Genomic DNA, 26,880 nt, shown 5'->3' on the forward strand with positions numbered 1-26,880 from the left:
AACTCCCAATAAATACTTACGAAAGCTGAAAACATATGTGCATCCCAGTGGGAGGTACTACCAAGTCGAGCCAGTGCGGACTGCGCTGATGGTATCTCCTCCATGACACTCCCACTTGGCCAGAATGCGCTTGTTAGCTGGCAGGGCCATGGCACACAAGGCAAGCGAAGCCAAGCCAAGCCCACCTGCTGGGCCGTGCTCCTCGTGTCCTGTGTGTCCTCGCATATCCATGTCCTGCCCCTGCTGATATGCAATGCCTTTCTATTACATGCAAAGCGCGTTAAATTAATTGAACTGTAAAGTGTCAGCAGCAGCGACGGCGGCAGTGGAAATGGCCGGAGCTGGATAAGGACATGTTGCACAGCATGTTGCATTTAATTTTTATTATTTTCACTTTATTCTATTGCGTTGAACCAGAGCAACTAATATTAATTTAGCTTGGGTAAAAGTAGCTTATAAAAAACTTTTCCTATATGTCGCAAATGTTTGTGGGAATGCATGGATATGTGTGTGTCTGTGTATGTGTTTGTGTGATGTATGCATGTGTTTGTGTATCCTGGTTTATGCTTAGTACAAAATTTCAGTTTCAGTCTCAAAAATCGTTTGCATAAATTAACTAAAACCATTTAACATAAATTAATTGGTTTTTTCTTTTCTTGCATCTATAAATTTCGTACCTAAATTGCAAATGTCATAAAATCGTTAGGAAAATCGTCTTTTCATTGTGATGTCGGGCAATAAACGGAAAAGCTGCCAAATAATGCAATAAAAACTCGACAGAGTTTGATGATTATTGAAAGCCATTTGGCCGGCTTTAGCTGCACTCAAATTTGAAATGCAAAATTTCGGTCACCCCCGATGATTGTCACAGTGTTAAGCAGGTGTCTCTGCATATTCAACTAACCTTAAGTTATCTGGTTTTACTATCCCTAACTTAACCCATCAAAGTTGAAGTACAGTCTGTTGGCTGTAAAACACCTTCGTTGCTTGCCTTACTAAAGTAGTATTCTAGCTACCTTACCAACCCCGCATTTTATAGCCAACCAATCCCCATAAATTTCGAGTAAATCGCTTATACGCCACGTATCCCACAGCAGCTGACTTAAATTTATAGAGTTACCCGAATGAACAAAAATGGAAGGCAAAGTAAAGTATAGGAAAGGGACTGCCAAGCGTAAAAGTAGAATCGATTTATGCATAAAAACGTTGAAGCCAGCAAAAATTTATGAATAACAAACATTTGATCTTTTTGGTCCTGGCTGCAGGAAAAGTTGCTTCCTGCGTTTCCTGCTATTTTTGTTTTGTCTCTAGTCCCATCTCTGCTGTAGTTCATCCCTGTTGTTTTGCTTAGCTTAATAACCAGTTTTTCTCGTACACGAAAAGTTGGTCAAGCTAAACAGTAACTGCTCTTTTGGCTTCTGGCAGTGGGTGTTTGTGTGTGTGTGTGGATGGGCTACGTGGCGTATGATTAATGTGCGTGGTTTGTTCGCTTAATGAATTGGCCATGGGCTGTTTGGCCAAATACTTTCATTCCGTTAATACTTAAATACACATTGAGCTTACGTTTTATGCCCACTAATTGACTTATGTCTATGCCTGTTGCATGGCATCTCAATGAGCATGTTGTTCGTACCGTTCCGTTCCGATCCGTTTCGCTTCGTTTGGGTTAATTTGGTCCTTTAGTCTATTGGTTTTCGTACTAACTAGCTATGCCTACGCAAATATATCAAAGCTACACTTAAGGGCGATGCTAAAAACTCACTTAACAGCTAATAAACGCACACATTACGCAAATACGAGGGCCGACGGCGACCTCAGAACGTTGTCACTTTGCCCAGCCGCATGCCTAGCAATTTACGACGCTTTTTGGCGCTCAGCTTTGTCCAAATGGTGCTGCTGCCCTCCACCAGCAGAAATTCGTCGCATAAATCATCGGTCTCCTTGGCGATGCCGCCGTAGAAATGATCCTCCTGGTACTTCTCGGAGCGTGAATCGCCGGATACGAAGCCGCTCTCCGGACGCGACAAGGAGGCGGTGTGCCAGGGCAGTTGTTGGAACCATCTCGCCACTTTGGCCGTCGACGATAGCTGCGGGAAATGGAAAATGGGAAATGGGAAATCGGTAGGTGTGGGAGCGTTAAGCGGGGGGTGGGAATAAGTAAAGTCAGTGTGTAAATTTATGCAAATGAGTTATGTGCGCAAATTGCTGCCCACCAGCGAAATCCGTAGGCAACGTGGCGCAGAGAAAAAATAAAAAAAAAAAACAAAAAAAAGGCGGAAGCCAACTACCGAGTAGAGTGAAAAATGGCGACACTTGTTTTTGCTTCTGTTTCTTGGACCACGGCATCGTTTTTCATTTATCCAGGGGGAAAAATTCATGTACTGGCCGTCCCAAGGGGCGGATGCTTAATGCGCTTAAAAGTATGCTGCATGTTTTTTGTCGGAAAAGTCATTAGGGAAATTGCCCAGCCTGGCGTTAACTTTCAATTATTAACGACAATGCATAAGCCAGCCAGGATCGAAAAAGTCGCAAAGGATTTTTACATAATTATGCGATTTTTATTATTATTATAATTATTATTATTTCTGTTGTCTGCCGTTCATTTTTGCTGCCTGCATACCATATTCAAACGAATATTTGAAATTGTAATTTACAAATAATTAATGCATTTCACATAATTATTGCTCTTTTGCGGGGGAAAAGCCTATGCGGGTCACGCATAAATTGAATTAAAATACAACAATTTACAAAAATAACAGTATCCAACTTAACCAGTTTAGACTAGACTCATTAGCTTAAACACTAGGTGTGTAGATATAGATTTCATTTAGGGGAGAGGAAATACTTTCAAACGATTATTGTGAACTTGAGTAAGTTTCTTCGTTGCTGATATGCTAAGATTATGTTTCACAAATACTTTTACTTAGCTAACCAAACTCCAAAGGGTTATAGACTTTGACTTTGGCACACGTTGAGCTAGTGGATAATGCTAAAAATATATATATTTTACACTTAAATAGAATTTGAGCTGGGCAAATAATTGGCACATTTACTGCCAGCAATGCTAGGACACCTAAAATGCATAACTAAAGTAGGGTTTTTTTCTCCTAAATTAATACTGTTGCACCCACTCATTTACATTCACACTCATCCTCATGCTCGCTATCGCTCTTCGAATCCTTTAACCTATGACCTGGTCCAACTCCTCTCATTTGGTAGTGTGCCTGGCCCAGGTGGTCCTCTGCACCTGGCTCATCATCTGGCTGCGATTGGGCACCTTTTCGCTGGTGCTGCGCGTGATGAAACTGGGCGTGGCCGACAGCTTCCTCTGGTGACCCGCCTCGTCGGTCACCCTCAACAAAACCGTATTGAAGCGTGTCTCCCTGCTGCTGCTGCTGTTGGTGTTGCTGTTGCTGTTGCTATTGTTGTTGTGGCCCTGATGGCTATTGCTGCTGCCAGGACTTATGTTGTTGTTGCTGCTCCTCAAGCGGGGTGAGGAGGGCGAGTCCAGGGTGGAGGAGCTGCGACTGGTGTCCCTGGTGCTGGTGGATCCACCGCAGGCCAGGCCAGCCAAGTTGCCATTCGAGACGGCTGCCTTCAGTTGCTCCTCCAGGTTGTTCAGGTTCTGCTCGATGCTCAGGCGTATGTCTTCGTTCAACGACGAACTTCCGGCAAAAGAGTTGCGATTCATGGTGGCCAGCGGTGAGGGCGTCAGCGTTCCCGTGGCTGCCGGTGAGGTGAGGAAGTTGAAACCTCCAGCGCCGCCAGCATTGTTATTGGGCGTGGCCGGTGTGCAGGACAGGGGATTCACATAGAAGAAGGAGTTGTGAGGCGAGGCAGAGGGTGTTTGCTGTCCCTGGCCAGGATTGGCATTCAAGTTGAGTGCCTGCAGCCGGTTCAGCAGCTCCTGATTCACCTGGAACAAGTCCTTGGACAAGGCATCCTGTTGTTGCTGCTGCTGCTGCTGTTGCTGCAACTGATTGCTGATACTTTGCAGCGCGCTCATCGAGGGATACGCACTACTGCCCCCCGCTACGGGAGGGGGCGTGGCCGGAGTGGGTTGCTGCTGCTGCTGTTGCTGTTGCTGCTGCTGTTGCAAATTCTGGAGGTGCTGGCTCTGCTGATTGAGACCACTCAACTGGTGACTCAGCGAGGTCAACTGCTGATTAATATTCCCAAGATTGCTGATCTGCTGGTTGATCGTGGCCAGGTTGTTGTTGTTGCTGGTGGCCTGCAGCAGCAGTTGCAGCTGCGATTGCTGAACGAAGGTAGGGAGGGGGGTGAAAGGTCACAGGGCATTAAGCACTTGGAGTACTCTCAGTCAATCAACAACAATAATATTAACGAGAACGCACAACGCACAACGAAATGGGGCAACTATTAAAACACTCGTGCAAAAACAAACGGCAGCCAAGAAAAACAGAAACAGAAACAGTAAAAGTAACATGCAAAAAGGACGCACAGCTTGGCTAGGCTGCAAAATCAGCGCAAATTTACGATCGCATAACTCAAAAGCTTATAGAGCGTAGAAGACGGGCCCGTGGGCACTCACCTGCGGCGCCATTCCGATGTTGGCCGACGTGAGTCCGGCACTCTGCTGCTCGTTGTAGGCCCCCAAGGAGGCCAGATGCTCGAGGAGCTCCCGGTTCTGCTGCAGCAGTTGTTGGGTGCGCGCCTAAAATATATAAGTGTGTTCAAAAACTGGTTCGCTAAGAGATGGCTATCCTCCGGACACCCACCTGCGCCTCGATGCGCGCATTGGTCTCCGAGATGAGCTGCTCCCGCACCAGCATCAGTTGGCCAAGGGCCTGGCGCGTTTGCAGAGCCTGTGCCTCCAGCTGGTCCTTCAGCTGGGTGATCTCAGAACGCGGCGAGGAGGGTGAGCCTGGATTGTCGTCCACATCACACTGGAAGAAAAAATTTAATTTACAATTTTGATACATCAATCAATGATACAATCATAGCAATTCATATGGAAAATTTATTCGTTATTATGAAATTTATATTTAACTTAGTCCTATTTTCTTAAAATCCGAAGGCTTTAAATGTATACTTCATAGCTTGCAACCTCAAAATAATAATGAAAAAAACTGTTTTTATTGTCTAGAAGGTGCGATCAGGCACTCAATGAAATTTTAATATATCTGGGAGAACTAAGTCAAAGAAAATGTGTTTTTCAAATTATAATACATTTGTACACATCCTACGAAAACTTTAGTCTATTTCAGACAGTTTTTGAAAAATATTTATTAGCCTGAACTTTCGATTAATAGTCACATTAAACTGTCCCATTTTTGTTACCAATAAAAATTTATATTTGTCCCGTGCTTTTCCCATAAAAAAAAACATGAGAATGTTTTATTGAAAAAAGGCTATTAAATTGACCTAATTTAATTTGAAACTAGACTTTTTTCCCTTTTCCAAGCGAGCTTCCTTTGTTTTATTCACCTTTTAGCCTTGACAGTCCTCAGGTACAAAGAAAATTTATTGAATCTGAAATATTATTGTTTTTTTTTTATACTTGTTTACCCTCTCCTGACCGCGTTGTTAGGTAAACAAATGGGAAATATTATTTTATACATTATGACCTAAACAGAAACGCCAGCAATGGGCCACATTGTATTTGATTTCATTTCAGAGATTTCGGCTCATTAAAATTCGCCAGCGGCGGCATTTTAATTGCCCTGCCAGGATATGGCTGTGATTTCGGTTATTATTAGCGGGCCATTGGGCGAAATGATTATGATGGACATAAGTTACTCACCAGCAGGCTGTTCGACTTGCGTAGACTCGAATGCGATGGCATCAGCTCCAAGTGGTTGGGGCGCTGCGGCTGCGTGTGGCTCAGATCGGGCGTTATGGCCAAGTGCTCTAAAAATAGTAAAGAAATAGTCGAAGTTTGCAAATTGAGTGGCTGACCGGCTGGCTGGGTAAACAAGTGGGCCGTGTAAGGCCCGGTCGGTTCGCCCTCCAATTTGTCAAGGTCGCGGGACACCCACGCAGCGCACCTGGTGGTCTAGTGCCCCACGATCTGTTTTGGCGGCCACTTTCGCGCTTAATTTCCCATTAATTACAGCGTCTAGAGTTCAATATTTGTTTTGATTATGCCGTCTGTCCAATAAATAATGAAACAATTATCTAGAGCCTCGCGCGATCGCTAAAAACATGATGATAATGGATAATGAGGATGCTGCGAGCGAAGTTCACTGCTGTTTTCGGCTGCCATTTCGATTTGATTAGTTGGAAAATATTTAAGAAATTTCTTCCAAGAACTCGGGGATCGGGCATCGAGCATCTTATATATACGAATATATAAAGGTATACGGGTTTTTCGTTTAGCACCCGGGGCACGTGTTAATTGGCGATGAATTGCTACAAGCGTTGTAAAAATCCTTCACAGCATGTAAATTAATTTGCCGTTTCAGATGGTTTTCAACGCCGAACATTTTGGCAAGTAATTAGTGGAATTCGCTAGCACATTCCCTGCAAAATAGAAGAAGGATTCCGACCCCTGGCAAACACATGTTTCTTGTTTTAAATTTAGCCACAATATTTTGATGAATTTTTACAGTTGAAATGACCCATTTCGAGGAATACATCATAATCAATTAGCGAGCAGTTCGAAAATGCCCGACCAAACAGCTGCAAAGCGACTCTGTGACATGGAACAACAATTAGTAAGCCAAATGTTCAGATTTTACTTATAGCCAATCTATATTATACTCTGATTTCGATATATTTGAAAAATAGCCCAGCCAAAGACAATAAATGATGTGTTGATTAACGTAATGGCGTGCTTATTACACAAAAGACCAGTGGTCGCGGCAGGCCAAAGCCAATAAACAATTTTGTAATTTTATTTTTACTTGTTTGCACGGTAATAGTATTTATTTATTTACTTAATTAAGCTTGGGTATATTCTACACCAAAACGTATTAAACTTTGTGAAAGCTATTAAAGTCAAAACAAAATAGTTCCTTTTGGTAAACAATTTTACAATGTCACAAGTTTAATAAATGTTCTGTTTTCTGAATGTGCCAAAACCTATGCCATTTTATAGTTTAGGTATTAAATCAAAAAGTGAGGTTTCTCTAACATTAAAAATCTGTGCAAAAATATAAAAGTCTTTCTTTTCTGACTAAATAGGCCCTCGCAACTTTTGGCATAATTTTAGTCGTCTAGGCTTAGGGTATTCAACTTTGCACCCGGCTAAACTAATCTTTTGAATCTCAGCGAAATGGCAGAAATCCAGACTGAGACTAGCACACGTGTTCATAATTCATTATGTCAGTGCCGATTCGCTGTTTTTGGCTACTTAAAAGTCAGCCATCGCCGACGGAAAAATTACTATATAGCAAAAATTACATGACTACAGAGAGTGAGGATGGGATGTTGAAATAAATAAATTATTTTTGGCACACATACTTTTGGCCACCACGTGAGAGTTTTATGGGCTCGAGTGTCGCCTGGTAACAAATTCGGTTTCAGTTTTCCCGAATCCAATGACTCGGTGATGCCACGGTTATGATGAAAGTATCAGCAAGTAATCCATCCCCGATAAGTAGCTACAACCCCACCTTTCTTTTGCGCTTCACTTGGGCGTTATTTATATTTATATTCTCAGAATTTCTTGCCAATGATGTCGCTGGATGGTTTTAGACAAGAGATTGCAAAAAGAATTGCTTTCCCCGTGAGGTTTTCAATATTATTCTTTTTTTCAGCTTATTTTTGGCAGCAGCAACGCGTTGATGACGTCAAACTACGCCTTGCCTGTGTAAGAGTGTGTGAGGGGGGTGGTGGTTGGAGGTGAGGAGGGGGGTTGGCAAGATGGAAAACCGCATGAAGATTATTGAAAATTGAAGCAATATGTGGAAATTGCTTAACAGCGTCGAAGTGTATGTCGAAAGCTGCTGCCTCTGTTCTCGGCACTTTTATTTTTGTATTTTATTTTATATTTTTAATATGTTCTCCTCATATGCGCAGTCATCTTTTATATTGTACTTTTTACTTTAGCAGGGGGTATTGCAAATTGCCTGTTCAGTGTGTATACTTGAATGTACACAGTATAAGTATATGTGTTATGTCTGCAGTTGCAGTTTGTATATTTACGGAAATAAAGGAAAGAAAACACTGGGAAATGTTAAACAAAACAAACAAGATAATGTGAGAGCCAAAATGCACCCTCATTTCGAAATAATAAACTACAACTTAATATAGTTCTTTTGATTTCTGCCCTAAATGAAACGTGTTGTTGATAATTTAACTTTTGGTTATTTTGAAGACTTTACCTTAAATGGAGGACCCTTTCCCAGTACAACCTCCCTGGGAAATGAAATGCAATTTAAATGCAAATGCCTGGCTCGCCGCATCGAACTGAATGCGAAATTAAAGAGCAGACATTTGCATGGAAATGCAAAAATGAATAGGAAACTAATGCGACCAGCGTCCAGACTCCAGAGATTCACCCGGGAAGCGAGCGACTGCGTTGACAGCCAGAGCTTTTCATTTATTTATTGGCCAGTCAACGAACCACTTTCAGCCATCCGTTTCCCTGAATTATTTTCCCCACACTCACCTTTCTTGGGCGTGTCGTTGTCGCCACCGCGTTCGCCGTCCTCACTGAGCTGCTGCTCGCTGATCTGCTCCACGTCCAGCAGCTCCGAGGAGGAGATGTCGGAGCGTTCGTCATTGGGTTCCAGGGAATTCTTATGAAGATTAAATTTGTGGCACACTTCAAAGGCTTGTCCCACGGTGCGAACGATGCGCATGGCCTGAGACTGCAAAACAGAGAAGGAAAGGGAAGGGGGATTAATTTAATTGTATTATGGCAACCGCAACAGCGTTTCCCATTAAGACATTTGCCCCAATACCAATCCCATTGACAGCAATTAAGCCGCCACAGTGCGCATTACGCATACGCCCCATGGTCGCATTGAACCCACCTCCGGATCGCTCGTCGCACAGCCGCAGGAAATTGTATCCTTTGTGCGGCCATTGCATAAATTATCACAGTCCGCCCCCGCACTCGCACCCGCCAAGCCGCCCCCCCTGCTTCGCTCCAGTGGGGAGCTGCGACGCCTCTGTCTCGCCTGCCGCTGTTCGGTGAGGATGAGCGGCAGCATCTGGTCACCGGCTATGATGGGCTCCCGGAAGGACAGCTTCTTGCGCGGCTTGTCCGTCTTGGGTCGCTCCAGCATAATGCTTCCGTTGCCGCTGCCACCCCCTCCCCCTCCGTTGCCGCCACCGCCACTGCTCAGGCTGGAGCTGCTCTGCTGGTCGCTGAGACTCTTGCGCCGCTGCAACTGATGCCGCTGCTCGGATCGCTGGTGCAGGAGATGTGCCCGTCGCAGGGCCTCCGGCGAGGCCTCGTAGTGATCCCCCGGTAGCCGCTTGAACTTCAGGCGGGCCTTAAGCACGTCTCCATTGGCCGGGGCAGTGGACGAAGATGGGTTACTAGCCTTATGGCTCGACTTGGCCACCGGCTGTTCCTTCTTAATGATATACACCGTATTCTCGTCGTCATTGAAGAGTATATGCTTGGGCTTGTGGTCTATGTAGGTGTCGTCCATGAAACGAGCTGGTTGACCTCCCATCACCGGAGCCATTTCGCGCTCCACACAACCTATGAGTTCCCGGATATCCAAACTCTTGTTTCGCGACAAGTGCTTCTGTTTCTTTTTATGCGCGGGAACCGGGGATTGTGGCGGCTTGTCCTTCAGCTGAAGTTGCTTGTCGCCCACCAGGATGTCCCGGATGAGGCCACCACCGCTGCGAAAGATGTTCTTGTGATAGTGCACCTCCGAGGGCTTCTCGGCAGCGGCAGGCACTGAAACAGAGGCCGCCTGCTGGTCCGCCTGCTGGTCCGACTGCTGGGGCTGGGCCTTGGCCATGTTGACCTTGCTGCGACTCCGCGACCAGGGCAGAAAGTCAAAGGCCTTGGTGATGGGACTGCGGGGAACGTGGGCGGAGCTGTGCTTTTGCGGAGCAGCCATGGCGAGGGTCTTCTCGTGCTTCATGGCCACAACAGCTGGCTGAAGAGAGTTCGGTGATCCGCGATCCGCAAGGTCGTTAGCTCGCCAATTTGTCACTCTGATCACGCTGCTCACTCTGCTCACTCTGCTCACTAAGTTCAATGCTGTTCAGAGCTGTTTTCGCTCGCTTTTCAATCGGTCAATTAGTTGGCTATTAATTTCATAATTGCTTAGGGTTCTGTGGGTCGCTCCCTTGATCCAGGTTGTTCACACACCGCCGATGCGCCATTGTTCACTTTTCACACCTGCGAGGTGCTATAAATTGTTTATGCTTCACTTTCGCCCCTAGGCTGTTGTTTTTGATGCTGTTGCTTTTGCGTGTTCATTTATTTGTGTATTAAATTATTTGCAACTTTTCATGTTGCCTACATATCGGAGAGAAAATATTTTCTTGTTATTTTCCGAATATTTCTGCCGCCTGCATGCCAGAGATTTCTTGTTTTCAGGCCATCCCTTCCAACAAAAAAAAAAATAATGCTGTCAATATGATGTGGGTTTTGCTATGGTTAGCCAAATTTATGTCAATCAGCAGGCGAATGATTTGCATCGGTTTTCTGTCAATGATTCAGAGTCCTAGTTGCATCGAAATTTTGAAGGTATATGATTTATAAATATTTCTGTAGGAATAATGAACTCCTATTTTATTCATAAAAGTTCCCGTTGACCCAAATTAATTTTGATGTTATTAAAATAAACATTATAAATACTCAGCCCTCAGTAAGCATAGTTATTAAAGTTAAAAATTTGTTAAGCATACTCAGAAGGTTTTATTAGGAACCTTTTATGAATTACAATTAAAATAAGTAAACAATTGTTAAGAACTGCAAAGTCCTCAAATATATATATTAATCAAATATTAAAGGGATATGAAAAATAATATTGACCTCTGCCAAAGCATTAAGGTTCCTAGCAGCCCATAATTTTTTTGGATAGCCAATTTAATATGCAAAATGGAAAAAAATGGTAAAAGCTCAATCATCAGTCACAAATTTGCTGAACACCTTTCCATTACTAATTAAGCCCAAGCTGCCGACCGAATAACTTTGTGGTTGCCCCTTTCAGCAGATTCTCGAGCAGAACTTGGCCAGCACTCAAGCACTTTGAAGGGCTACTTCAGTGGCGGCAGCTTGAGTACTCGCCTGAACGACATTAACAACACATCAATTTGAATTATTTTGACAAGCAATGACAGCACTTGTTGCGCAAATTGGCAAACAAAACGGAGAGTGAAGCGAAGCATGCTTACAACATGTTCAATATTTGAGTATTCTGGGACGTCAGACTAACTCGGCCATTTAACAGTTCTTTCAAGGTGAATTTACAAGAGGCGTCAAGTCGTCTCACTTTGCTGCTTTATCAGCCAGTTTAACGTTCCAGCATTGCGCATACGCCGCGTGTGCCAGGAAAATCCGTCTTAACGAAGGTGCCAACTGATTGTCTATCCGCACCGAGTCTGCACATATATCTCCCTCGTGTGGCTTGTGCAATTTCGCATAAATCAAATTGAAAACTATAAAAAGTAAACGGATAAAGTGTGTGGCAATTTACATTCGTTACAACAAAGCCAAAATGAAAACTTAAATAAATAAGAATGAGAGAGAGAGGAAAACTGCGTGGCATTTCGTGGAAAACTACTTGAAAATTTATGGCGTTAAGAACGACTTTGTTGGCTTTGTTTTAGGTATTTATTTGAATTTCAATTTCCATTTTACTCTGCACAGCAATCAAATTCGTCAGTTTGTTTGTTTTGCCCGCACCGTCTGTCATAAGGGAAAATTTTTACACAAAATCTTTGTGTCTGGTCTGGCTTTTTAGCACCGTTTTAATGGCATTGCCATTGCCATTGCCATTGCCGTTGCCCCTGCTTCGGCTTCTGTTTCTGCCTCCATCTGGCCGGTGTTTACTGTGGCAATAAGTTGTCGGTGGTGGTCACGATGCCATAGCAGCAGTTGCAGGCCACCGCAGATGCCACTTCCGCAGCAGCAGTTTACCACAGTTTACCACAGCTTACCACATGGAAAACTGCAGCTCGTAAATTCTGCACATTGTCACGTGGTCGGGATGGGTGTTGCCTGTGCTAATGAAGTTCTCATTAGTCATGCAGGCTGCGGCACTTGAGAATTCAATTTACAATTTCACCAGAGAACACATCGACAGTATAACCGAAAATACGCAAAGTATATAAACTTGAGTATTTATAATTCGCCTCTCGAACAAAGCGAAACACCTGACCGCACTACCTGTGTCTTTCCCCCCAGTCTCTAGCGTTCGTTGTTCGATTTTAGAAATACTTTAAAGTAGGCTATTAAAATAATGGATCTATTTTGGCTTGAAATCCAGAAAAATAAAACACAAACGAAGCAAAACAAAGCGAAACGAATGCGAATGCGAACAAGAGTAGCCATTTTTGGGAATATGAAAATAGCTGGGAGGGGTAAAAGAACAAGGCGCGTTGCGGTTTTCCCCGAGGCATTGGGCTTTGCCAATTCCACAGACAACAGGTAAATTAGAAATATTTTCCCATTTTCTATGAACTTTTTGAACAACTTGAGAACAAAGTTATGTTCATGAAAATATTTGTACCTATACACTATGTTTATTTGGGATTTTCAGCTGTCAAATTAGCCTTATTTTGTTTATTATACCAATACGAAATATAGATGTACATAAATAAATAAGCTTGGTAGAAAAGAATCGTAAATATTTCAACCATAATATCACGTGTGCGTTATTGACCATAATTCGATTTATTTATACGAGTCTAATCATTTCCGTGGACTACCTGCGGCGCTCATTAACAACTAATACGGATAAACAGTAAAATTTTGAAAAATATACGTCATTGAGCTAAGTTGGGATATGCATGAATGAATTTACTTTGCCCTAAGCCAACACAGAAATTTAATTTCACTTAATGGTACACTCTACTTTTGGTTTTAGTTAAGTCGTATTACTGTCCGCACTTTGCAAACTTTTTTCAAGTGGCTTGTGCGGCGGCTTTTCTCTGGTAATTAATTTTCCAGTCAATTTTCTGCTCTCGTGGCTCATTATTCAATCCTTAGCATTGTTTTAAAGTATTAATTTTGTGTTCTTTTTGCCAGCCACGAGCATTTAATGGCGTCAGCAGTCCGAATGGTAGAAAAAACCAATGACAAAACACTTCTGTGACTTGAATTTTTTCTTTCACATTTTGAAATATTTAATTTTACGGCTCGCTGGGACTGATGATCAATGGGTGCGTTAAAATATTTTCCTTAAAGCAGTGACATGCCACTGCTAAATTTATTTCGCTTGTATCGGATGATGTTGAGTTTTTTTATTTATTCAAGGAGATGTTTTGCAGGTGGCAGAAATATCGGTTTGAAAATATTAATTCGTTTTTTGTTATTCTTTTTATACACATTTCACTTCACTGACATTCACGCACTTATTGCATAATTTAAGATAGTTGGTCTGTGATCAAACGATGTTTTTGAATCGCCGCACGTCTGCAAAGGCGCGCCGTCTAGAACACACTGGACAAAGACCGAAATGAGAGAGAAGATCGAAGATCGATGGATCTTCTCGTAGCCGGCTAAATGGAAAAGCTTTTCCCAGAGCTTTTCCGCTCAGCTGTTGGCACGATCGTTGGCTACATGCTGCGTTTGTTTTGGTTTCGGTTTTGTCTTGCTGTTCCAACGAAGCCATATATCGAAACGATCAACGAAACCCCCTGAGGCCGGTACAACGCGGCGTATGTGCGATTGCAGCTAGCCATGTGACGTCATTGCTTTGTGTTTCGCGGAAGTAAACAAAGAGGCGCTTCGCTTCTTTCGGCCATTTTCCGCAGTCTTTGCTCCTGCTTAGCCATTAATCATACACTTTTCATCGCTTTGTCGGGCCGTGTTTGTGTTCATTCAGCTACCAAATTGCGTTCCATTTGGCAGATACTTGTATAACAAATGCCTGGATGATCCGTTCAAATCTTATGCCTCAGGTGCAACGGAGCTTTCTTCTGACGCACATGGCGTATGGGCGATTTTCAGCACGTGCAGCCGACGTGTGGATGATAATGCCCTCTACACCCCCCCATCCACCCATTTCTCGTGTCACTTGTCAGCCATTTCGACAGCCAAAAACACCGACTGCCCTCTGATGTGTTGGAATTTTTTCCCCAGAAGCCCGCTTGTTAATTAGAAAAGAAAAAATAGAAATGCCAACTTGACATTGTCTACAGACTGAAGTTGAAGGCCATCCGATTATACCAAGAAAATTGCGTGGTTCGGGCTCCTCGAAAATAAATTTGGAACATATCTGACTTGGAATTAATCAAAAACCGCATTCGGTCCGAAATCAAAGCAAATGCATTTCCCCCAGGCAAACGACCACAAAGCTAAATCTGATTTATTTATTTGGCAAATCTCGGCCAAAGCCTAATGGGGGGCGATGTCGCCTCGCAAACGGCAGAATCTATGCCGATCCACTGGCCATATAACACGGAAATGGACGCGCCGGCTGGCTGCTCCGACTGATGGACAGTTGCGCCTTACTTTTCGCCGGGTTTGTTTAGATCCCAGTGCGCTGTAATGGGCAATGAAAAATCGGTCTAGACTCGACCAGATTGACAATGAAAAACAACCATGGAATCATTGGTTCAATAAATAGAAACCGAGTGGGAAAACTAACAGGGAAAGTGAGTCAGCTCAAACTAAAGCAAACGTAGGTTATTTTAAAAGAAAGTTCTAAAGGAATTTTGTTCGTAAATTCTTAAGTCCAGAAGTGTAAAAAGTGTAATAGATTTATAATATTTTAACGAACTGCTTGTCATTCCATTGCTGCTATTTCAAACCCAATTACAACCATTTCAGGTCTCCACGAATTAATGAAAACTAGATCAAATAGATCGCAATTATGGCACATCTAATAAATTGCACTTCGCTCTTCATAGCGCACACACTTTTTTTTGTGTTTATTCGCTAGTTGTTTTCGGTTTGGTTTTCCAATGCTGGATACTAGCCAAAATTATGCATACGTGTAGACATTTTGCACAAGACCAGTGCTCTTATTTTTAGAGATTCCATGGGTGGCAGTGCGGTGTGCACCGAAAATGGGAAATGTCAAGTAAGTCACATGTAGCCTGCATTATGAGAATTGCGGTCATAAACATTTCAGTGGGTCGAAGTAAAAGTAAAGGCCATAAACAAACATCGAATCTCACCTTTTTGTGACTTTTGAAGACGGAACACTTGAACGTATCCGTGCTGGCATCGCGCGCTATATAGCTGAATATCTTGAGATCGCTGCTGTCGTGGGACACGTAGAATATTCTATAGATGGGATGATTGAGCAACTCGATTTCCTCGGGTTCATTGGTCCAGTTCTTTTTCTAAGCAACAAGTAAATATACAAATTAGTTGAGATAAAAAAAGGCAGACATTGACTTACTTTTCGACGACGCTTTTTGAGCACAACGCGTACGCCATTTACCGATATGTGGATGGTGACTTTTCGCTTCTTCAGATTCTGCACTTTGCACTCGTACTGTAGGCGGAAAAAGGAGAGTAATATTTGAATAAGATTGCTGCTATATACACGCTACGTGGGGCCTCGTAATTCCAGAATTTTCAATTAACATTTGACTGCCTGTGACGGCTCGCCTAATGGCAAAGACATGACAATAACAAGCGCCAAATTTACCACACCTCCCCATTTCCCATTCCCCCTTCTCCGTTCTCAATTCTCATTGACTGACAGACAGGGCTAATACACAGAAACCCACACACTCACACACGCCCAAGTCAACCGGGCTAACACGATTTAAGCCATGGCACGCACGAGTCTTCTCGAAACGAAGGAAAATGGGAAAGAATAAACAAGCCTCGTTACTTTTTATGCTACTAGAATGGTTTTTCTTTTTAGCCAGCTTCCTTTGCCTTTTGGCCATTTATGTTGTAACTGTAATCAAAGTATGTGACGCTGGCAAACAGAGAGTGTGAGTGAAAAATTTAAAACCGCCTTCGGCCCGGATAAAAGTTTCTTTAATTGGCAGCCGGAGATGCGAGTATCCTATGCTAAGGCTTGTGGGCAAGGAAATCTGTTAACTTTATAACTCAAAATAAGTTTGCCTCCCACGTGGCGTATGCTTAATACTTACCCGTATGCGCCGCATGGCCTGGACGATTTCGGCTCGAGTATTGGGTCGCGGCACCTCCTCCCAGCCAACAAACTGCAATGGTAGAAAAAAAATTATTTGTTATTATTAGTTGCACAAATTAATTTTTACTCTGAAAGTTCCTTTAAAAATATGCCAAAATTGCAGCATTTAAATAATTTAAATATAGTAACCACAAGCAATTCTGTTGCCAACAGCCTCGACACAGTAAGCTGCATTCCTATTTTTAGTTGGTCTTGTTTTCTAAATTCAAGTGACGATCTGCCCTTTGCCAAGTTCTTGAATGATCCATCAATTACTAAACTAAAATAAACTTCTCATTTCGCCGTCAGCAAGGAATATATAAACTTAGTGGCTTTGGTGAAATTTATGGCCAAATATGAAAGAAAACTGCGGCGACAGCAATTGTTTGAAAATAAAAATTGCAATTTTAATGTACAATTTTTGTCTTGTTTGCGTTTTTTTTTTTGTATTTTTTTTACGGCGAATGCAGCTCAAGGATAACAAATGCGTAGATATGGACCTAGATTTGCGAATTTTATTACAGTGACAACAACAATTTAAATGCGAAATGACATGACAACAACCACAATATCTCGAGTGTGAGGGAGATGATGCCATCGCCGACTGACAGTGACAAAATGTGCATGAGATAGCAGTCACGCCCCCACCGCCCCCCAATCCACAATACGTATTCATTTATTCGCACACACTCTTTACAGTTTTCTGAACAATAAAAATAATATAGTGAAGAGGGTTCATTTTTCGGTTGAAAAGTCTTTCGCCTCAACGAATATCCTTATGGCGAAAACTTTTATAAAATTTCATGGGAAAAGGGGTATCTATTTTTAGAACCCAACATATGTCTATTCTGTATGATGTATGTCAAGTTATGGTAAACAAACAGAAAGTTTGTTCGCCACATTGCGATGAATTTCTGCGAATGCTAATACGTAAGATGATTAATGTTCTGTTTTATGGATATAAGGGATATGGCGTGTGCCGAATCCACATATCTCAGACTAATCCCAAAATAGTACAAGTCAAATATTGAAATTCGGTAGAAAATAGATTTTTTTACATTAATACAAAATATTATTAATGCAAAACTGAGGTTTTTGCCAGTGCTAATTGATTTCCACACACGCCGTGATTAATGCCATGTGCCCTAAAATTCTGAAAAGCAGTTCATTAGTCAGAATAGCGAATGTTTACTTCTCCAGAAAACACTTATGATTATGCAGATGTTAAAAAAATATTTTTAAAATACTTGCTAGGTGAAGTATATATTTCCAAGACTTATAAATAGATATTTGCATGCCATTACCATTCAAAAGGTTATGAAACGAAGCTGTAAATTTCCCACAAAAGCCATCCGGCAGTAAGCCCATAAAAAGCCATTTACAAAGCGGAAAGCAGCCGAAGATGGAGCAGAAAAAAGGGGGAACAAATGGGGTTGGAGTAAAAAGAAAAAAGGCAGGGACGATACTCTCACTCTCGCCCACAAATATTTGGATTGCATTAAATTCATGCAAACACAAAGGATAAAGGATACACAGAGCGCTTATCCTCTCCAGCTAGACAAATCCCCGCGCAAATAAAATAAGGAAAACCAACTTCAGAGTCGCTCTGAGCTGGCAAAACGTTTCGTTCACTCTTCTTTCACGCTTTTCCTATTGCCTTTCCCGCCCCACCATTCCCATTCCCTATTCAGTTTTTCCCGCCCAGTGCCATTCGCATCCTTTTTTTCACTTAAAAACCATTTCAGTGCGACGGCTCTATGCAAATAGCCGCTGGACTTTGTTCGTCGCTTCGTTTAAATTCATTTACTTTGATTAAAACTCAGGCTAAGAGTGGACCTTCCGCCCTCTGGAGTAGTAAACTTTTATATCCCTTTCAATGGGATAGACGCTTTTACTCCCGGCCGGTTTAATAATTTCTTTTAAGCCATAACTTTACCTACATAAACAGCCTAATGTATGGATCCCTTTCAAAAAGGATTGCCTTTGGTTTGATATTTATTTCAGTAAATTTGGGATTTCTAATTAATATTAAGTACTCAAAACATTATCTACTTTTATATGATTTATTTGAATCCATTATATCTGTTCCTGATTTTGAAATACGGAATTCAATATTTATTTTGTTATTTTTTTTTTTTTTGTTTAAACATTTAAGCAATCTCTTAAGATACTTTATTTTTCTGTGTATATATTTTAAGGCTTCAAAGGTTTATGACCCGCATTACGTTTATTGGTCAATGATGGAGATTCTGTTTTGATTATGAGTTTTGTAAAACAACTCACGTTTTTCGATCTACTTTCATGGGTGTTTTTTTCCCTTCGATTAATTACGAGCATTGAAATCGATTTTCCCCACTTTGAGTTCTATTTTCATACATTTGTTTATTTATACTTGATCGTTCGGGCGAAAGACAAGTGAAAAGTCAAAAGCTGGCCACGTTTGTTGGCTCTTCTTCTGTGACGTCAGCACGGAGCACTGTGGATGCTCAAGGTGTCCTGAGATATGGCCTGCCATTTGTCCCGGCAAAAAGCAATTAAGCTTCGTTTAAAGTCATTCCCAAAATCCCTACTAAGATCATCAAGAAATTGAATGTGGAATTAAGAGATTTGAAAGGGGTTGCAGAAAAACGAGATGGACTTAAAATGGGTTGTGGACCACGTTTAGCCGACGGCCAACGACAAACAGATTAGAACAGCTTAGTTGGCCGGCAAAAAATATGCGAAAAATGAATAAAAGAAAGCCCCTGTGGCGCAGCATAAAAAATCTGAAAAAAGGATTTGGTTTTTGGCTTTCCTTTCAGCCTTTCGCCGGCGTTTCGGCCATGGCTAATGGCGCTTCAGGCCGGGCCAGCTTTCATGTTCAGCTCTCATTGCCCCCCTTGCTCTTTTGCATTTGCCTTTCAACAATGCGAAACATTTGTTTGCACAGCTTTTCCAGCTACGGCGGGCCGAAGCGTTGAAAACATAATTTTTCCCGGTTTATTTACAAAAAACACAAATTTTTGTGTACACGTGACCCCTGACCCTGCCGCCACATAACTGGCGCAGTTTTTTGTCGCATTGCTGCAGGGCATTACAATTTGTATTTGCTTGTTGTTGGGTAAATCACTGGAAAAGGTTCAATGATTTGAATGAGCACGACAATAAAGAAATAAAATGCTAGTCTACATTAAATCTATGGGAACATCAAACCATTCAACTTTTGTTCAGACTTGCACAATTATCTTTTTTAAGTATCAATTGGGAATTAATTTGCAAGCTTCTATTTTCAAATTTGTATATAACATCAAATGTAAGGCAATATATTTACTTTACACTTAACTGTACATTTTAGTGAATTATAGAGCCTACTTTTAGGCTGCCAATGACATTAAAAGCTTTTGAAATTCCCTTTAGACACCATTAACATGTTGTGAATTTTGTATGTAATGAATTATGGAGTACGAAAACTTAATTTCTGTAATTCTTGTTAATCACTTGCCCACTTCCATTAAACATTTTCAGTACACATGTTCGTGAACAAAAAAAAGCATAGTTTTCAGGGCATCGCTTATAAAAAATGTAATGAAAAAATCAGAGAGAATGAGAAAAATGCGGAAAAGCTCTTTTCCCCCCTTGGATCTCTTTGAACAGTAAATTCACATGTGTAAGAAATTTAAAAATTAATTAGGAAAATAGAACGAAAAATCTCAAGTGAAATTAAATGTTGAAGACAACGCAAATAGATCAAGTCGTCCGGTATTTTTAAGCAGTAAATTGACGCTGTTTATTGAAACATTTAATTGGCCACTTTGAAAGCTCTTCAAAAGAAATTCGTTTTAAGACTGTTGATTAAATTTGATGTATTCATTTGTTTATCGATGTGGCATGGGTAAGAAGCATGAGCACAAGAATTTTCCTGTTGTATTTTATTTACTTTGAAACCAAGCATGTTGAATGTCTTATATCATTATTTTTACTTATTTAATGACATCCTTATTTATACAAAAAAATTCAAAACACTATTTCTTAAAATAATAAATGTAATTCACATAAGTCTTTCAAGCATTTGTTTAAGAAAGTGGTAATAAATATATAGAGCTACAGAACTAATTTAATTTGTGGTATCCTTGGTGTACTGTAATTACAGAAAAGAAATATTGCTCAGCAAAGTCATTTTTTACTACCTCAAAAGTGTTATACTGTCTTAAAGAATGCTTGTGGAAAACATTTAAAAGGGGAAATCAACAGGGCAAAGTTAAACGTGAAACTGCAGAAACGAAGGGGGAAGCAGCCCCAAGAATTTTCGCTAATAATGTTAATTCCATTGCCACCTCCTCCGCAGCCCACTTTACCCAACTCCCACAAAACCACCGCAGATAATCAGCATCTCTGGCCTGTTCTGCGCTTCCCTTTGCCTTTTGTTTTGCTTTCATCTCGGGTTTTAGTTTTGTGCTGTGTCGGCCTTCCTGTCTTCCTTCCTTCCTCTCTTCCTTCCTTGCTGTTGCGCAACTTAACTTCCCTTAGATTTCCCAAGGCCCAACCAGCACCACCAACTAGCCCTCTTTTCGGGCCATTTCATTAGCATCATCCAGCCAGGAAGGAGCCAACTTAATGAGATGGCGGGCTAAACTTTCAGCTGTCTTTCTGGTTTCTGTGTTATGCATAACTTTGGGCATTTGGCTTGTGCTTAATTTAAAACAATTATTTGACGAGCTGTAAGTGGCCAAGGCCGCAGGCCAACTTGGCTCAACCCAAATCAAAGGTTGACCAAACCTGAAAGCAAAGAAAACGAGATGCAAGTTTTCTCTTCATCGTCTCCTCAAATTGCAGTTGGCCAAAATGCAAATCGTTTGGCCAATAGCACGCCCATCCCTATTATATCTCAACTATGATAATTTGCTGGCCGTTAAGCGGGGAAAAATGCGCAGCTCAAATGCAAACTGCAAACAAATGAGTTTGTCTGGTCGAATAAATCATGTCGTGGGATTTGGGGTTAGAAGTGCCCCCGCCAGCCTGCCAGCAAAAGTCCCCCTTATCAGCTACAGCTACTCTAAAGTAAAGTGCAAAGTCAGGCTGCCCAAGTGGCGTGAAGTGAAATGCTTTCTTTTAGCCAACACTTGCGGCAACAAGTTAAGTGCAAGTTAAATCAACATCTGAATTTCCACTGTGCTAAAAACACCAAAGAGAAGTAGCAGCTCTGGAGGTGCAAATGAAATGGGCAAAAAAAAAAGAGTTCACTGGGAAAAACCCAATTACTTTGTATGATTTTTTGACATACGAAATGTTAATATATTTAACATAGCTAGAGCTGCTAGCTGATTTTATATGAAATAAAATAGCTTTAAACTGAAGTGCTTTTTGCTAAATATTAAATTTCTTATACAAATATTTATCAGCTTATTGTGAGGTTAAATTGATATTTGGCAAATTTATAATCATTTACACATTGATCCATATTCGTAGATAGATTTATCCTAATCTTATTAGTAACAATAGCTTATGTTCTGAAGAACTAAAAATTTGTAAATCAAATACTGTTAGTCTTAAAATTCTTCTCTGTTTAGAATGTTTTTGCACTTTGTTCTCTCTGTCTGGCCATAAGGCTGCTTGTTTGAGTGGCCGTTTCCCCCAAACGGCTAATAAAAGCCAATGTCTTGCTTTCTTTGGCTGTGTATTTGCATAAGCCGGCTATCGTCTTTTTGATTGGCCCCTGCCAATGTGTATGATTGGATATGCAGGCACTGCTCACCTAATCCATCAATGCCTGGCCGTGTAATAGTCAGTTTCCGGTTGAAAACTCATACAAATTATGCTTTGTGCTTTATGCACTTCACACTCCAAAGGCATACAACTCTAAGCTAATAGTAAGCGATGCGAAAGAAATGGTAAATGGAAAAGCAAAGAAAGATAGGCAAACCCATAAACCATTATCTGGGGGAGATAATAAAAAAATATGAGTGGAGGGTTAGAGCTGCATTCTTTGTTTGTTCTTTGTTACGACTTTCGCCTCACTTCATTAACTCCCCTCGCTCAATTGTGGAGTGTCAAGTTTTATTGGCCCCATAGTTCAGTTCAGAGCAGTTCATATCGGACCCATGGAAAAGTAAAAGTTGCTGTTGGCTGCTGTCCAGCGTTGACCCATATATGTTTATGCGTACATTGTAGTATCCCACAGATATTTCGGTTCTTTTTAAACAAAGCGAGTCGAAATGAAATGCATTATGCAAATGTAAATGCAGCTGCCATACCACAGCATGCAAGAAATGCATCATGAGGCGAGTATTTATATTATGATGAGGCAACCATGCCGGAGTCTATCTATCTGGCCCCGATCCCTCTGGAAATATGTCTGTGTGGGTGTAAGTGAAATGTGTTGTTCGAGCATAGGGGAATACAACCGAGTACAGACAATGGACATGCCTTGTTTTCTACATGTAATTGCAAATCAAATGAGCTGAGATTAGACAAACGTATCGTGTTTGGATACGAAACATCTCCATCTAGATTTATATATATGCTGTGCATTTGGCTTAGTTCGACTGGAATAACATCTCCGCAAAGTTTCCCCCATTACTCTTCTCAAAGTTTCAGTTCAATTTTCAAAGGAAGAGCAGGAACCGCAGTGGCTGCAAAGTTTCCGAGTCAAAGGTAAAATCAATAAACAAGTTACCGTTTGGGCAGTGAACACAGAACCTCCCCGAGTTACCAACAACCCTCGGACTTGGCCATAAACAATTGTTCAGGCGAGTACTGGGGGCGACAAAGCGTATACAAGTGGAACAATAATAACAAAGCAGAAAATCAATTGGAAGTACTTAGGCCAACAATGGACCAAAGTAATGAAAGAACAGCCAAACAGCCAAAAAAAAAACAAAAGGAAAACAATAAAGGCCTCTTTTCCAATCCTCTCCCATTTGTTTGGTAACAAGTGCCGTCTAATTTAGCGCAAGGCGATTATTTTGATATCAGCAATATTTGCAGCACAAGCAACACCTATAATTACCACTGCACACGGAAAGAGTATCAAGTATATATGAACATAGGTATATATTAAATATTTTAGAGGCCGTTTTAAGCTATGAAATCGAATGGAAACTTACGGTTTTAAGTCTACAGTTAGCTAACCATAAAGGTAAAAAAGGTAAATTTATTATTATAAGCGAATTAAAAAGGATTAATCACTCATAAAAGATGCAGCTATTTTTGTAAATTAAGAATTATCTCTGGAAGAGAAAAACAAGCCAAAGCGCAAACCGAAATTAAAATAAATAAATTGCGTGCCTCACACACGCAGACGCGAAATGGGCGAAGAGCACGGGGCGTATGAGTAATGCGTCACAGCAACTAAACGAACGGAAGCGTTTAATTAGCAGCTTTAATAATTCAATCAGCGTTATATGGTTTCCCCTCTCTTAATCCCCCCTTCTTTTGTGCGTGTATGCTGACCGCTAATTTTTATACAGCAATTTAACCATGTTATTATTATTATTTGTGTTTCTCTCCTCCGCCTGTTATTCGGCGGGTGTAAATTTCACAAACAAGTGTTAAACAGACTTAAACGATTGGCGCCTTCAATTATTCCCATCTTAATTTCCATGGATTTGCTCTGGCTGGTCACACACATTTTATTGAACGACCTTATTATTGGGGAGGTTGTGGGTGGTTGGTGGCTGCTTGCGGTTGCTCCTTTGAAATGAATCGTGTGGCTTTTTGGGGGTTGCTTTTTAGCCATTTGGGGGGCGGTGGAGCAGTTGGTTCCTGTTGTGCCACCTGCTGGGTTGCCAGGGCTTGAGCACTGCCGCTCTGGGGTTAATGAACTCAACCTAATTAGGTTAGCAGTTAGCTCGACCAAAAATATTAGTCAGTACATTATTGGTTTTACGTTTCCCACACCAATTCACGCAGTAAAATCTCCTTGGTCCTGTTGGCGATTTCAAAGCGTCAGAATTGCAAATACCAGTCGCACGTACGTATAAGGCAAAAATTGCATCGCAATAAATTTGCTATGACCACGGCTATGACCAGCAGCCGGAGGCAAGGCGCCGAGAGTGTTTGCCGCGACTGCTTAATAAAAAAGTAGCCAGGGCAGCCAGCAAAAACAGGCAAAGGCAAGGCAAGACCTGGTCAATTGCCATTGATGTCCGAGAACAGACAAACATATAGCTAAATAGAGAGCTACACTGAGGAAAGATACGTTCAAGAAAATGTTCCATGGAACTGCGCATCTTAAAACTGATCAAAGATCTTGTAAAAAAATTAAGATTTTATTTATGTAAGATATTCATATTCTTCAAAAGTTATTTTGATATTATTTTTAATTCAAAATTAGCTTAGCCACCAAACTTCTTAAAACGATTATATCTGAGTTTGAGATATATATTTTATTAAGCCGTGTATTTTTCCTGAACTTTTTTCCCTGTGTTCACAAACTCAGACTGCAAATACAGGCAAGACAGACAGCCAGAAATAGCTAGACATAGTCGCAGTTGGAGGCTGTGTAAAAAGCATCAAAGCCAGCGCCAAATGTTGGCTTAAGCCTGCAACATGGCCATGTCCAATGTGCGTGCATCTTGGCTTTTTCTACCTGCAACTGACTGACTTTTTGCCCACTCCACTCCTAGGCCATTCAATCCATGGCCAAATCGACGCTGCAGCTGAGCTTTGATTTGATGACCGTGTGTCCCATGTTCGCTTTCTGTTTCTCCTCCATCCCCAACCCCAACCCCACCTCCATTTCCATCGAGCATTTCACTTTGTGTCGCCTGCGAGCGAGTGAAATCCAGAAACCTGGCCTCCGTGTCTGGCAATTGGTGGATCAGCCTAAATGACTGCATCCGCCGTGTGAGAGGAATCTGCTATGAAGTAATTTCATGCTATTTCATACAGCTAAACAGAACTGGACCGCAATTATAATCAATTCCAGTCTGTCATACACAAAAAAAAAATTATTACTTTGGAGGCTGGCGGCCTTTTAAAGCTATCAAGAAACTGAAAAGTATTCAAGTATAACCTTTTTAATTTCCACAAAATGTTTTTATTAAAAATAAGTTCAGATTAAGTTTCTTTCTTTATTAATTTTATTATTTTACTATTATTTTATTAATGACTTCAATTTAAATCAAATATGTGATTGTTGAAAACAGAGGATAAATCCCTTGCTTAAACATTTCTATTTAATTTTATACAGTTTTAAGGACTCAGAATTGAATAAAATTTATTTTCTTTGTTAAATCGATTTAATGCCATACACTTTTGACTTTAACTCTGGGTTGAAAATGTTGAAAGTTGAATGCAAGCCAACCAAAAGCAGAAACCGAATTTTATTGCATTTTGTTTATCAAAAAAAATGATTTTACCTCACAGCACACTGAAGAGTTTGGTGATTTTGCTAATTTGCTCACAGTGTGCTGAAGATGTTTTCCTCTGTGCAAGCCTGGACTCAAGTGTAAAACTAATTTCAGCAACGAAGCCAAAATGATAGCAAACACACAGCACCGATTCGGATCCAGTTTCGGTATTGCTCCAAGTCAGAAGCGTCAATTGCCTAACTAGAACAATAGCATTTGTGGTGCATCGGCTGTGGTAGAGCAGCAGTTCTCCCCATTTTGGCCATTAGCAGAGCAAATATAATTACAAAGGCTAACTGGGGCAACAAAAATGCCAGGAAAAGCCCGGAAAAGCCGGGCCGGGGCCAAGTCGAGCCAGCCTGAGCGCATAAATGCATGTTAAAGTCAATTTATGCAGGCCAGACAATGCAGCTTAGATCCTCTTGGCATCCACTTTTGTGCCAGGTACAGATTGCCCGCAAACACGTCGGCTGGCACACACTCAAACACACACACACATACGAATGGCATTCCCAAGGGGCAAGGACACGTGCTTGTTAGCGTGATATGAACACCCCATAATCCTCTGCCCCTCTAACATTTTGCTCGCTTGAATATGTTAAGTGGCAGCCAGGATGACAGTGCGTATGAGCGATATATGCATTCCAGCAGCGCACAATGGAATGCAATTTGCCATATCCCAAGCTGACAATTAAATTTGGCTTATGCCCCCCTCCGCTGCAACAAAAGAAAGTCTACGAAACGGACCGAAAACCTATGACAAATGGCCCGAACATATATCCACTCCCAAAGACAGAAGTTGCAAGACGAATGTGCAGCTTTTTCTCAAATTTGACAGCTGCCGACATGTGAAGGCAACTCTAGAGGCAACGTTCAATTTTCCATCAAACTTTGGGCTCAATGGTGTGAAGAGAAGCGTCATTCAGCGGGAAAGTTTGGGAAAATGCTGGTGCCAACTAAAAATTTTCCACTTCATTAGCCAGTCCCTCAGGCTTTAATTTAACTAATACAAAAATGTAGACAAAAATCAATATGCCTAACGTGTGGCCGCCGGCGGAAATGTTTCGCGTCGTAAAAGAAATATTAAAGTGAGTAATATTTTTCTTTTTTATTTTTTGGGGACAATGCCTAATGACACGCAACATGGGAGTTATGAGGCCAGGGCAGAAAAGGGTGTGGTCGCAAAAGAACTGGAAAACATTTAACATGGCAAGCAAACCTGGAATAAAAACCGAAAAAAAATAAACGAAATTTAGCCGCGGTATCTGCCTCCCTGTAGCGATCTGTTAATGATACTTTCCCGGTGAAAATCGCGAGAAAAAATGGCAAAGAAACGAAACGAACTC

The 26,880-nt window shown here is 41.4% G+C and overlaps 1 protein-coding gene across 5 annotated transcripts in view; it reads right to left on the reverse strand.

Moving 5' to 3' along the window:
• Positions 1-373: 373 nt before the first annotated feature.
• The window catches only part of LOC108150232 (capon-like protein), a 45,888-nt gene continuing 19,381 nt past the window's right edge, over positions 374-26,880 (reverse strand). For 2 of the 5 annotated variants that reach the window (XM_017278282.2, XM_017278283.2), the window contains exons 3-10: positions 16,165-16,236; positions 15,456-15,551; positions 15,229-15,396; positions 8,576-8,777; positions 5,765-5,871; positions 4,740-4,907; positions 4,553-4,675; positions 2,537-4,258 (exon numbers count right to left, since the gene is read on the reverse strand). In XM_017278282.2, coding sequence (XP_017133771.1) covers positions 3,209-4,258; positions 4,553-4,675; positions 4,740-4,907; positions 5,765-5,871; positions 8,576-8,777; positions 15,229-15,396; positions 15,456-15,551; positions 16,165-16,236 — 1,986 coding nt within the window. In that variant the 3' untranslated portion in view covers positions 2,537-3,208. Of the gene's footprint in view, positions 2,088-2,536; positions 4,259-4,552; positions 4,676-4,739; positions 4,908-5,764; positions 5,872-8,575; positions 8,778-8,942; positions 10,647-13,448; positions 13,550-15,228; positions 15,397-15,455; positions 15,552-16,164; positions 16,237-26,880 lie in introns of those variants that run through there. The other 3 variants (XM_017278287.2, XM_017278279.2, XM_017278284.2) reach the window with 3 other exon arrangements.

Source organism: Drosophila elegans, unplaced genomic scaffold, assembly GCF_018152505.1.
Source record: "Drosophila elegans isolate 14027-0461.03 unplaced genomic scaffold, ASM1815250v1 contig_208, whole genome shotgun sequence".
In the NCBI taxonomy this organism is placed as follows: Eukaryota; Metazoa; Arthropoda; class Insecta; order Diptera; family Drosophilidae; genus Drosophila; species Drosophila elegans.